The 13,474-nt window shown below is 47.5% G+C and overlaps 1 protein-coding gene across 2 annotated transcripts in view; it reads left to right on the top strand.

Annotated features, from left to right (window-relative positions):
- FLI1 (Fli-1 proto-oncogene, ETS transcription factor) overlaps window positions 1-7,325 on the top strand; it is a 90,105-nt gene extending 82,780 nt beyond the window's left edge. For both annotated transcript variants that reach the window (XM_027747956.2, XM_027747960.2), the window contains 3 exons: window positions 1,984-2,046; window positions 3,751-3,798; window positions 4,763-7,325. In XM_027747956.2, the coding sequence (XP_027603757.1) occupies window positions 1,984-2,046; window positions 3,751-3,798; window positions 4,763-5,292 (641 nt within the window). In that variant the 3' untranslated portion in view covers window positions 5,293-7,325. The remainder of the gene's footprint in view (window positions 1-1,983; window positions 2,047-3,750; window positions 3,799-4,762) is intronic.
- The last annotated feature ends 6,149 nt before the right edge of the window (window positions 7,326-13,474 follow it).

Below are 13,474 nucleotides of genomic sequence, written 5' to 3'. Positions count from 1 at the left end.
TGTATCCACAGGGAGCTGTGCAGTCCTGCCGTGTCCTGGGATGTATCCACAGGGAGCTGTGCAGTCCTGCCGTGCCCTGGGATGTATCCACAGGGAGCTGTGCAGTCCTGCTGTGCCCTGGGATGTATCCACAGGGAGCTGTGCAGTCCTGCCGTGCCCTGGGATGTATCCACAGGGAGCTGTGCAGCCCGACGGGCACAGCAGGGGCAGAGGGACACTTGGAATGTCACTTGGGAAGACGCTTTTCCACCTTTTCCCTTTCCTTAAAATAACCTTCTTGTGCCTCGAGTCTTCAGCCTCCCTGGATTGAAAATCCCCTTTTCATCCTCCTTTTCATCATCATTTCATCCTCCTTTTCTGCCCCTGCTCTTCTGAATCTTGGGATAAAAGAAGTGGATCTGCTTTTGGATGGGATGAGTCATGCTCTAAATTCCATTGGGTGCCATGACTGGACTTCAAGATCAGGCTCAAGAACTTCCCAAACAATCCCAACTCTATTTACACCCCTATTTACACCCCCTTGTCTTTGTGAGGGGCCCAGGGGAGCACAGGGGATATGGGAGAGACAAAAATACAGACCTACAGGATTCCAAGCCAGTTGGGACCATGATCCCAAGCCAGATTCTTGCAAGGTTTTTCTAGGAAAAGGTGATTCCAGCCCTCTGTGCCTGTTGTCTTTCACAAGTAGGTCCCTCCTCTGCAGTCAGGAGAGCAGGATGGGGCAGTAATGTGAGTTCTGGCCTCTCCAAAAGTAAATTGTCCCAATGGGGATCACAAATTGTGCAATGGAAGATCAAAATGAGGTGGTGGGAGCACCAGAAAGGTGGAAAATTCATGGACAGTCAGTAAGATAAGAGCTGGAATTATGTTATGGAGAGAAATAGAAACAGACCCCACTATTTTTATCACTGAATCATGTATTAAAGGTGAGAGCAGAAACCTCTAATATTTGCAGGATTTGATCAAGGGACCAGGAGCAAACCCTGTGTACAGACTCCGTGTTACCACCCACCTGTATTGTGGGGTGATGCTTTTAGGGACAGACATGGACCATTTGGGCAGATCTGAGAGTTTCTTACAACTTTCCAGAAAGCAAAACTCCAGGCAGAGTCCAGCAGGCAGAGAGGGCTCCCCTGCACAAGCTCTGCTCACACACTGCTCTTGCTCTCGCTGGGTTTAGAGTGTCCTGGAATTCCCAGTCATCAGAAATATCAGTTCCTTGTCCCTAAAAACTGTGTGTTAGCTGCATAGCCAGCTGACACAGCCACACTGCCCCGTTTCCACTCCTGTTTCCCTGTGCAGCCCTCCAAGGTGGGCACATTTCCCACTCAGCAAGATACTACTGGCTGTAAATAAACACGGCAGAGCCCGGCTGACAGATCACACTGCCTTCACTTTGCAGCTTTCTGAGCTATGCAAACCCTAAAGAAACTTCAATTTATTTTTTTCTATAAACCCCAATTTTTTTGGCCTAAAAGTCTTGCTTAAAAAAAAAAGAACTTGCGTTTGCAAAAAATGTGGAAAAATGTTCCAACGTGGAAGGAGGTCAGAATTTACACATTTCGAAAAATCCAATTTTCTGCTTACAACATGGGTGCAAACTAGAGAATGGAAGTTAAAAGAATGGAAGTTAAGTTGCAATGACAGACAGAAAGTTAATAAAGTATCTACATAGTATTTTCCTTGCCTCATTGCATCTTTAGGATATTAATAAACATCAATAATAATTATATATATAAATATCTATAATAACAATATTTTTCTTGCCTCATCTGCGGATTTTCACTTTACAGTAAAATTTTTAATTTCTAGTGAAATCTCTAAACTTTATAGTGCAATTTCAAAAATATCAGCCCTTAGGCTTAGGAAACCTTTCCCTGCCAGCCAGTTTATTCCTGTTTGATGTGTCTTGTACTTGCCTGTCCTCTGTTCATTCCTCCCCTTCTGTCCTGGTACAAACAAGCTCTTTCTCTGTCTCCCCAGGCCCTCCTGTTGCAGGGACACAAAATGTGAACAAGACAACGGAGCAGCAGCGGCCCCAGCCAGGTGAGTGTTGGCTTTGTCCCTCTGGAGCACCTGGAGTGGTCCCACACTGGGGGGATGAATGTGCCAGAGGCAGACCCAGCCGTGGGTTTGGACACTAAAATATAAGGAAGATCTAAAGCTCCAAGAGAGTGTCCAAAGGAGGCAATGAAGGTGGGAAAGGGCCTTGGTTTGAAGCCGTGGGAGGACACTGAGGGCACTTGGTGTTTTCAGCTGGACAAGAGGAGACTGAGGGGAGAGCTCAGTGCAGTTCCAATTCCTGGGCAGGGGCAGAGGAGGGGCAGGGACTGAGCTCTGCTCTGGGGGAGCAGGGACAGCAGCCAGGGAATGGCTGGAGCTGTGTCAGGGCAGGCTCAGGTTGGATCTCAGGCAAAGGTCCTTCCCCCAGAGGCTGGTTGGGCACTGCCCAGGCTCCCCAGGGCAGTGGGCACAGCCCCAAGGCTGCCAGAGCTCCAGGAGGGTTTGGCTGATCCTCTGGGGCACAGGGTGGGACTCTTGGGGCTGGGCCTGTGCAGGGCTGAGGGTTGGACTGGATGGTCCTTGTGGGTCCCTCCCAACATTCTGTGACTCTGTGCCAAGCTGGCAGAGCCTCCCAGGGAGGCCTCAAGGCAGTGACTCCACAGGGTCAGTGACTGTTCCAAAGGGTTTTTGGTTTGCTGCTCTGTCCTTCCACGTGCCAAAGGAACATCCCTGTGCCACCCCAGTCACTGTGGCTCCTCGCCTTGGCTCATCCCCTCTGGCTCATCCCAAGGCTGTGGAGCAGGTGTGGGGCTGTGCCAACCCGTCCCCTCCTCACCTCGGGCACAGCTGTGCCCATGGAAGTGTCTCCAGACAGACCCACCGGGGCTTCCTCCGTCCCAAAGCAGCCCGAGCCAAAGGAGATGAGCAGACCCCGCTGGGCAGGGAGCACTGCAGTTCCTGCTGCTCCCCCAGGTCCTTTGAAAGGCTCAGCACCCCCTGCCCTGCCCTGCACAGCTGCTTTCCATCCCCCTGCTTTATTTCAGAGGGTTGGTGCTTTTGGCATCGATTCAATCCACCAGCAAACACTTCAGACCCAAATCACCAAAACCAGAGACAGGCAAAGGAGAAGTGCAGAGATTAGGGCTGAGGAGGCCCCACGAAAAGGGAAGGAATTTACTCCTAATAAATACTTTGTGGGGTTTTCAAGAAACACTCAGCCTCGCTGGAGCCAGGGACAAACTCCTGGTACTCTCATTTGTCCAATGCTCTGTTTGCTTCAGAAAGGGAGAGTTGGGGGAATGTTCCATGGACCTCAGAGGGCAGCAAGCTCAGCTGCTAACAAGTGAATCTGAGAATCTTGTCTGCTGTCCAGCTCTTTTTATTAGGAGAAATATATTTTACCCTGATTTGTTATTTTCTACTATCCCACAGTGGTTTTTCCCATGTTTCATGTTTTCTAGTTGACACATCAGTGTAGGGTATGTCCAGAGGGATTACAGACTGGGAAAGCAGGCTGAGACCAGTGCCACAAACACTGTGCCATTTGGGATTCCAGAAATAATTGGTGGTTGTTTGATAAGAAAGAAAGAAAGAAGGAGCACATTGGGTCTGTTCCAGGCCCTGGGAGAAGGGGCAGAAACAGTCAAGAAAGAAAATGAAAATTTGGTTTCTGGAATAAACATAATGAACTGTTGTTTCTTTTTGGTGAAATGTTTTTTAAAGTCAGTTTGCTGGGTGTTTTTTTAGATCCCTATCAAGTCCTGGGGCCCACCAGCAGCCGCCTTGCCAATCCAGGTGAGTTCATTTTACCTTTCAGACCCTCATCACCAAAGGGGGCAGATTTCCTGCTGACCTGCTGCTCCAGGATGGATGAGCAGCTGCTGTCCCTCTAGTTGGGCTGAGCTGTGAGAGCCACTGAGCTCAGTAACTGTGCCCCCACAAGGGTTTTTGCAAAAACTCTTAGAGAAAAGTGAGGGAAATGGTGCAACATCATCTTTGTCAGGACAAAATCACCATCCTGAATGTTCTTACCCAAACCCAGCATTCCTTAAATAGAGTTTTATAGGGGACTTAAGTGCTGGTCTCTCAGATCTGCAGTACAGGTTAATGTTTCGCTGTCTGCTGTGGATGAAATGAATGAAGGCACAAAATATCTCTGAAATTGCCTGTATAATAACTGTTATCTGCAGGAAATAATCCTTGAGTTTGGGGAATGAGACCCGGAGTAAATCTTGTTTGAACTGACCAAACTGAAACACATGGAATGTTTGTAAGAAAACATCCTCAAAATGCTCTTAACTTGTATAACCACAGCGAGAAAAAACAGGGGACCTTTACTCTAGGGTAGAAATAATCTCATGTAACTCAGGTCACCAACTGGAAAGGAAACTGGAGGTATCCAAAACAATATCCCTGGCAAACAGTGATCAGTGCAGAGCTGAAATATCCCTGTTAACCTGCCAGTGAAAAGCTCTGCAGCGCAGCGTGCTCGGCAAAAACCCTGTTTATGAACAGCCCGAAGATTTTAAGGCCAAAGGCGCCCATTATGAAATCTAATCTGACCTCAAACCCGGGAGCAGAACAAAGGGTTGACTAACTTGTTTGCTGGGAACAGTTTATCCATTGCTACGCAAGCCCTTCCAGGGCTGGAGGAGCCGTTCCCAGCAAAGGTCGAGATAGTCCTTCTGTTTCCTGCCTTTGTCCGCGCCGGGGGCAGGAAGCGGCGGCTCATTTCCTCTCCCCCCCGGCTGTGTCACAGGGAGCGGGCAGATCCAGCTGTGGCAGTTCCTCCTGGAGCTGCTGTCGGACAGTTCCAACGCCAGCTGCATCACGTGGGAGGGCACCAACGGGGAGTTCAAGATGACGGACCCTGACGAGGTGGCGCGGCGCTGGGGCGAGCGCAAGAGCAAACCCAACATGAACTACGACAAGCTGAGCCGGGCCCTGCGATACTACTACGACAAGAACATTATGACCAAGGTGCACGGCAAGAGGTATGCCTACAAATTTGACTTTCACGGCATCGCCCAGGCCCTGCAGCCTCACCCCACCGAGTCCTCCATGTACAAGTACCCGTCGGATCTGTCCTACATGCCGTCGTACCACGCCCACCAGCAGAAGGTGAACTTTGTGCCCCCCCACCCTTCTTCCATGCCTGTCACGTCATCCAGTTTCTTTGGAGCGGCCTCACCCTATTGGACCTCCCCTGCAGGAAGCATTTACCCGAACCCCAACGTGCCCCGCCACCCCAACGCCCACGTCACACCTCACCTGGGCAGCTATTACTAAGTGCTCTCAGCTCCACGGGGCCTTCACGAGTCTGGTTGGACTTTTTCTTTACTTCTGGGATTTTTATGGTTTTTTTGGGGGACCCTCAATGGATAATTGTGGCCTTTCTGGGGAAGAATTAAAACTGGATATTGGTTATTTCTGGACCAAACCTTTTACTTTTGTAACTTTGCCTCTTGTGTCTTGAACTGAGAGAGATGGAGAGATGGAGAGATGCTTCTGTGGGCCAGTACTCTGCATTTCCTTGGGGTTTGATGCTTATGTCCTCTGTAGGAAGTGATGATGAAGATTGTTCACCGTTACCTGGAAAGATTCTTAGAGAAATTTTCAAGGATTCAAAGGCTTTTGACAAGACATAGATCCACCAGTGGGTCGTAGGAAAGGATGACTACCTGGGGTTTTCTCTCACTGTGGAGCACGTAGGCAATTTGACTGTTAAGTGGAGGACACTGGGCTGCAGGGGACCACAACTGGAATCTTAGCTTTAAGGCAGATGAGGATTTTTTTTCACCCAACTGGAAATTAAATATATATATATATATTCATATATATATATGTACATGTATATTTTAAGAAGTAAAGGGCATTGAAGGAACTTTTCTAGAGTGTACAACTCCATTAGAATGTGTCTTAACTCCAGAAACATCAGAAACCAGAACAAAACGTGACGTGGTGTCAAGCACAGACATTCCTTGAAAGCAGAGTGAAGTGAAATAAATGACAGCAGGTCCCCGGGCGGTGCCAGAGCCCGAGGGGCCTCTCGATGTAGCGATTCGCGAACGCTGTGCGTTTGTCAGACCGTCGTCCAAAGGGTCAACAAATCAAGGCAAATTACTGTATAAATTATGCAGAGTTATTTTTCCCTATATCTCACAGTTTTAAAAAAGAAAGAGTAAATAAAACGAGTTGACCTCGGTCACAAATGCAGGTTTGTTTTTTTTTTACTGCCAGCTCGGTCTGTTTTTGTTTTATTTTTTTTAATGTAATTTGTACATCTTTTCAATCTGTACATTTGGGCTGTAGCTTTGTACTTTTTGCTAAAAAAAAAAGAAATAAAAAATAAGACATGAGTAATGTATCTGTTGGAGATAGCCTTGATCCTGCAATTGGATCCATAATTGACCCCAAAGTTGCCAGAAACCTTCCAGATCGCCCTGAGTTTGTCTAGAGTAGAGTATTTTCTCATATTAATCTGTTGTAGTTGTCTGCAAATTAACTCCACTTCGCTCACATGTTTGCATTGAAGCTGATTGAAAACATGCACAAATTTTAAAGCATATTTAAATATTTTGTGATTGTTTTTCACTAAAATCTTTAACTTCGGGAAGATCTTAACCACTTCATCAATAAAATTATCAACCACCTCCTTTTTGATGCCTCCTGTCGGGGCTTTTCCTTGAAATTTGAAACATTCCCAAGTTGTCAGCCATCTCTAGTTTTGCACATGTTAATTTGATGGTTTGGTGCCATAAACAGAGGGTGAACCACAAATATTTGGGTTTTAGAACAGATGTCTGGGGGGTGAGGTTTACATGTAGAACCCATTAAATGACTTGTATTAACTGGCAACCAATTAACAGGATCACAACTATCTAATCTAGTCTAGACACAACCTCTGGGGCTCTGTGTGGGGGCAAGGTCTGGTCCATGTGCATCCGATTGCAGGAGAGTCTGAACCCAGAGCTCTGGAGTCTGCTCAGAACTTTGAACAGAAGCACTGATGCCATTATTTAACAAAGTGGAAAAAGAAGATCAAGCTAATCCCTTTAGGTCTTAGTGCTCTCGGGGTGTTTATAAGTAACATTACTGCAATAATCGCAAAATTGAAGTATTTGAAAAAATTACCCATGGAAATGGGGCTTTTGCTACTATATATATGCAATGTACTTTTTTGGATATTAAAATATATATAATTTTGCAAGCTATCTTGGTGTGTTTTTTTTAAATGTATTAATGTTACAATGAAACAGTTGTATGAAGAAGATGATGTAAAAAAAAAATGTGACAAAATAAATGGTGGTTTTCTTCTCTAAGGCATCACATTGTCCCACTCTCTCCCTCCCCTCTGATACCTGCAGATGAAGCATGAACTTGATATTGAATTTAACTAAAAAGGAAAACAAAGCAGCTGCACAGCAGTGGCAATTAATCCTTATCACTAAAAAATGTATAGTATTAGTTGTATATTATTATAGTATTACTTACAGTATTTATAGCATAAGTGTTGACCACTTATTCCAGAAAACCTGTATCTGTGGAACCAGTGTTGGTTGGACCTAATTTAGTTACTGAGGTGTCTAAAACCCAGGCTCCAGCTTTTGTCCACAGAGAGAGAAGGTGGAAGAGCAGCCCAGGCTCAGGGCAGGGTTTGGCAGGAGGATGTGGCAGAGCAGGAGCAGCCCCTGTTCCCGTGTCCCGGGGGTGGGATCCCGGTGCCAGGACGTGCTCCCACCGCTGGCTGGTGGCTCCTGGGTGCTCCAGGCTCCGGCAGGAACGTCTGTGTGTGACCATCCTGCTGCCTGCTCGTGCTTCCCACCTCTCCCCAAGCCCCAGGGAAAGCCAAAGCATTCCTGAGGTGGAGGCTGCAAAAACAAGCACTGCCAAGGAATCTTCTGGTTGTGGATAAAGGTCAGGCCCAGGCACTTCCTGCAGCCCTGCAGACACACGGGGGGCCTGAGAGATATCAGGCTCTCGCTGCAGGTTTGATAAACCCTCAGGAACCCGGGGCTGCACGAGCTCAGCATTTCCTTCCTCCAGCAGCCCTTTGTTGCTGAGCCCTGTGCAGTGACGTGATCAACTCTGAAAAAGAGCAACTCCAACCAGCACAGAGCTGCTCCCTCGCTGCAGTCGAGCCCCGTTGCTCAACTGAGTCACAAGAGCGAGTGGTTTGGTGCTTATCTCCATTGTTTTTCACTTCTGCACTATCAAGATTAATTCTGGCTGCACATCACCAGTGTTTTATTTCAATGCTTGTGCCTGCCCTCCTGCCAGTAATAGGAAAATCAGGAGATGAGATTGCACAAAAATGTCTAAAGGCAGAGTCTGGAGGTTATCAGAGTGCAAAGATGGCCTTGATAGCAAAATTTGGCCAGTGGGAACTTTGGTGAAAGAAAAAAGATGCTTGAAAATAACAAACAATATAAGAAGTATCTGTTTCTGGCTCTCAGCATCTTAAAGGAGCCCACACTGAGGGTGAAGGGGATCAGCAGCATCACAACTCGTGTCCTCTCTGTCTCCTTCACCTTCTCTCCAGGGTACTGTCTGACATTAATCTTTGCTAGTATTTGCTAATACTTAGCCTTAGATATTAATATTTGTGACTATTTGCTAATATTTAGCTTTAGATATTAATATTTGTTACTATTTGTTAATATTTAGCTTCGGACAGATTCCGCCCCCCACTGCAGGTTGTGTTCCCACAGACATCTCACACCCCAGTGCCAACAACCTCAGACCATTGGGGCACTTCCCAGGCACCTTTCACAGCATTTCCATAAGATCTTGATAGTTGACATTCCTCAAGAACAAATAACAACCTAGAGATTGGAATAGGCCATTTGTACCCCCCAAACCAGCCCGACTTTGCCAGGTTGGAGGTTCCAGGGGTGATAACTGGGGGATCTCCCCTCCCACCTCAAGTTTCTGGGGCACACTGAGAGCAAACAAACAAGGAACTGGGCAGCACTAAAGCTACTTTTTGCTTTTCCCAGAGGGACAAGGCAGTAGGAGTTCAAGTATTTCAAGCTCAAATGAGAAAGTTTACCAAACAGATGGTTGAGATCACATGGTTGTGAGCTGTGAGTCAACAGGGACAGAAGAAAATCTTCTCTGCATGGAAGTTCAGGATTCAGACCTCATCAGGAAACCCAGCTCCCACTGCAATCAGGGGTGATTTGGCTGTTAATGCCCAGTGATCTGATATTCCCCAGGATCTCTGTCCTACCCCCAAGCTCAAGCACTGAATGGGATCGAGCTTAAACCTGCCAAACTACAATTTCCTTGGCATCCCACCTTCTATAAATAGATATTGCAGCTTGTATGTCAGGTAGAATCAGTGATGGCTTTACAGGCCCAGAGCTGCAGCTCCCTCAGCTGGGATCTGGGTGCTGGTTCCCCTGTTTGAGATGTACCTGCCTCAGTGTGTGCATCAGAAAAGGCAGAACAAGGGGGTTCTTCTACTGCCTCATTACAGCCAGCAGGTTCAGAACCTGCTTTGAACTGTATCTTGAAGAAGGTTTTATCCCCACTGCTGAGAGTCTGGAGGATGGAGCTCCAGCTGAAGCACTTGGTAGATGCTCTAATCTAGGAGATGATAAATCCTTCTGGAGTCAGGCACCTGAGTTCAGTCCCATCCATTCTATTCTACTCTATTCTACTCTATTCTACTCTATTCTACTCTATTCTATTCTTTCCTATTCTATTCTATTCTATTCTTTCCTATTCTATTCTATTCTATTCTATTCTATTCTATTCTATTCTATTCTATTCTATTCTATTCTATTCTATTCTATTCTATTCTTTCCTATTCTATTCTATTCTATTCTATTCTATTCTATTCTATTCTATTCTATTCTATTCTATTCTATTCTATTCTATTCTATTCTATTCTATTCTATATTCTATTCTATTCTATATTCTATTCTATTCTATTCTATTCTATATTCTATTCTGTTCTGTTCTGTTCTATTCTATTCTATCCCTGTTCCTATTCTATTCTATTTTATTCTATCCCTATTCCTATTCTATTCTATTCCTATTCCTATTCCTATTCTATTCCAAAGAACCCACTCCTTTACACACAAGTGGCCTCCTGCTTTATATACCTAAAAATTGTATTTCAAACCCAAGCATGAATTTCCAAACAACTGCAAGTTCCCAATACTATCCCAAGGGAGAGGGATTTCCCTGTGCTGAGACCTTCCCTCAGCAAAGAGAAAGACATTCCTCACCCTGGTGCCCAACAGGTGCAGTGCAGCCCTAGTGAGACATTAATTATGGGGGAACTGTGCCATAACTTCTGTTGGTGCAAACGCTGAATGGGAAGCTGGACTTGCCCTGCAGTGTTTCATACACATCCATGGCAGTAAATGACTGTGCCTGAAGCTCTGCACCAAAAGCAGGGATGAACCAGCTGCTGTTTCCCAGCTCTGTGTCCCAAGGAAAGAGCCATCAGTCTGTAAACTCTGGGTTAAGGGAGCCAGCTTCACTTTATTATCCTATTACAATAATAGAGTTTTTACAGCCTGCTTTGCTGTGCTGATCCAGTATTTTTAATAACTTCAATGAAATTAGTTTGTGATTTCAGCCTGACAAAGTAGGTTCTCCCACATCAAACCGAGTGTTGCTGCATTTGGTGTTAATTAGAGCTGCAGTCTAGAGGCACATCAGGGGCTGGGGTTTATAAATTCACTTCAAAGACTCTATTTGTATATTTTTGCACAATACCCAGCATAACACACACATGACAATTTTCATCTGTGAAAGCAGAACTCATTGCAAATAAAGCTCAGACTTTTCTGTCACATTAGAAGAGAATTGAGACCTCTGGTTAAGGCCACGTGAGGAGTGACAACATGTAATTTAGCTTGTGTGCTTGGAATTTTTCATCTCCAGAGGTAGAAATCCCTGTACATAAAGCTCAGATTCTTCTGTTGCATCAGAAGAGAGTTAGAAATCCTAGGGAAAATTCAGCTCCTTTTATTCTAAGTTGCAGCTGCTGCAGGAGGATGAACACCGGGGACTCTGCAATGTGGTGCACAGCGATTTCACCACAGGAGCTGCTTCTTCCTTTCCAGGAACTGCTGCAAACCTCTTATTTGCTTTGGCTTTTCCTTAACTTTCTGTCTCCTGGAGCTGTGAAGTCTGACGTTGGATGCACTTCACCTTCCCTGCTGCTGCAAATCCCGTGCACACTCCAGAGGAGTCTCCTGTGCTGGCAGGCCATGGACCTCTGCAGCTCTTGGGAGCACCAGGTTGGTTTTCCATGGGGTGGCTGGAGGGGGTTTTGCTATGAGTGTTGGCAGAGGGTTCCTGTAATTACCTGAACACCATCCTTGGGCTTTCTGTCACCCTCAGGATGGTGTATGATGTATATATATTATATATGTACACTTGTCCCATCCCTGGAAGTGTCCAAGGCCGTGTTGGATGGGGCTTGGAGTAACCTGGGATAGTAGGAGATGTCCCTGCCCATGGCAGGAGGTGGAATGAGATGGGCTTTAAGGTCCCTTCTAACCCAAACCACTCTATGATTCTATATATAATATATAGCTATACATTAAAATAGTATATTGTAGTGTTAAGTCAAATAAGAGGAGGTTCAGTCTGGGGTAGATGTTGTTGTGCAGGGTTTAAAATGTCCCTTAAGCAGCTCCCTAAAATCCCCAGCCAGACCCTCCTGCTCTGGGTGGGGTGGGGGCAGGGAGGAGTGGGGGTGCTCCAATGGAAGCTGTCCCTGTCCATGGCATGGAATGGGATGAGCTTTAAGGTCCCTCCCAACCCAACCCAACCCATTCCACGGCCCAGAGCGGTGCTGTTGGATCTCCCGGCACTGCAGCACTGAGGGAGGTGAGCTGGGCTCCCAGAACCATCTCAGGTGATGTGAGGACCCTACGGACACTGCCCCAGTGGGGGGGACTCCTTGCTGTGTGCCAGCTCTGCCCTGTGCCAGGGGCACTCCCAAAGCACGGGCACTTTGGGCACTGCTGCAGAACCACCCTGGAGCAATGCCTTGGGGCCTTCCTGGGGTGGCCTGAGGCAGAACTGCAGAATAATAAAGGTTGAAAAAGACCCTCAAGATGATTAGATCCAGCCATTAACCCAGAAACACCGTGGTGTTGGTTTTTTACAGCTGGGGAAACTGAGGCACAAAGCAGGGAGCAGGGACTGGTCTGAAGTCACAGAGCAGAATTCCAGGTGGAATACGGGCCTCTACAGATGCAACCTTGCCTTTCCTAATCCACCCACCACCACAGACTCTGTTTGAGGTGCTGCTGCAGCCTGAATTTTACAGCCCCAGCCCTCCACTTACACATCACCTCCAAGTTCACTGCACCGAATTAAGTCTCCCAACACTTCTGTGAAGGGGCTAAATACATCCAGCTTGCACAGCCCGTGCCAAAACCAAGTCACTAAATGCGTTGAACTCCGTGCCATAAAATAAGGAACAGTCCCAATAAATTCCTGCTTTGCCTTTCAAGGTTGCCGTGGAATTCAGGCCGTGCCGAGCTGGGAGCGGCTGATCCGCAGGTGAGCGCTGCCATCCTGTGGCTGCAGCACAGAAAACAACCTCCGGGATCGCTCCTTCCCTCTGGCGGCATCCCTGATGGTGCCCAGCATTCCTGGTGGTCCCCAGCATCCCAATCCCTCCCTGTGCTGGGCTGTCCCAGTGGAGAAACGCGGGGACTGTGTCCTACATCACTGCCTTGGGATGTGCTCAGCCAGGACTCACAGAATCCCAGAATGTGCTGAGTTGGAAGGGACCCACAAGGATCATCCAGTCCAACCCTCAGCCCTGCACAGGCCCAGCCCCAGGCTCACCCCCTGTGCCCCAGAGGATCAGCCAAACCCTCCTGGAGCTCTGGCAGCCTTGGGGCTGTGCCCACTGCCCTGGGGAGCCTGGGCAGTGCCCAACCAGCCTCTGGGGGAAGAACCTTTGCCTGAGATCCAACCTGAGCCTGCCCTGGCACAGCTCCAGCCATTCCCTGGGTGCTGTCCCTGGTCCCCCCAGAGCAGAGCTCAGTCCCTGCCCTCCTCTGCCCCTCGATGCTTTCTGTGCTTAAATTTGACAGCAGTGTAAAAAAGGAGCCACAGAGTCTCATCTCCAGCCTCCCCTTGCTCGACCACCTCCTCTGAGCAGGGGGAACTTCTGCCTGTCTTGTGCAGCAGGAGTTTGTGTAAGTGTAAGGCTCCCCAGGCAGATGCTTCCACCGCAGGAATGTCAACTTGGCCTCAGGAGGTATTTTTTGGTGTGTATTCAAGCAGCCTTGGAGAGAGCTTCAGCCTTCCTCACTGTTCCAGTGACACCATCACAGGGTTAAACGCAATTTCAGGCCAGTGCTGGTGCTGTCAGAGGTTCCCCGGGCTGCAGGCAGGAGCACAGATTCAGGAACTTGCTCAGCTTCCCTCTCTGCTCCCATTCCTGGCGTTGTGCTGTGGTTTCTCCTGTGTGGGGAACAGGAAC

This window comes from Pipra filicauda, unplaced genomic scaffold (genome assembly GCF_003945595.2).
Source record: "Pipra filicauda isolate LSUMZ 115617 unplaced genomic scaffold, ASM394559v2 scaffold323_size1005334_pilon, whole genome shotgun sequence".
Classification (NCBI taxonomy): Eukaryota; Metazoa; Chordata; class Aves; order Passeriformes; family Pipridae; genus Pipra; species Pipra filicauda.
Note: the sequence above shows the minus strand (reverse complement) of the source record. Positions and strands in the feature narration are given on the sequence as shown.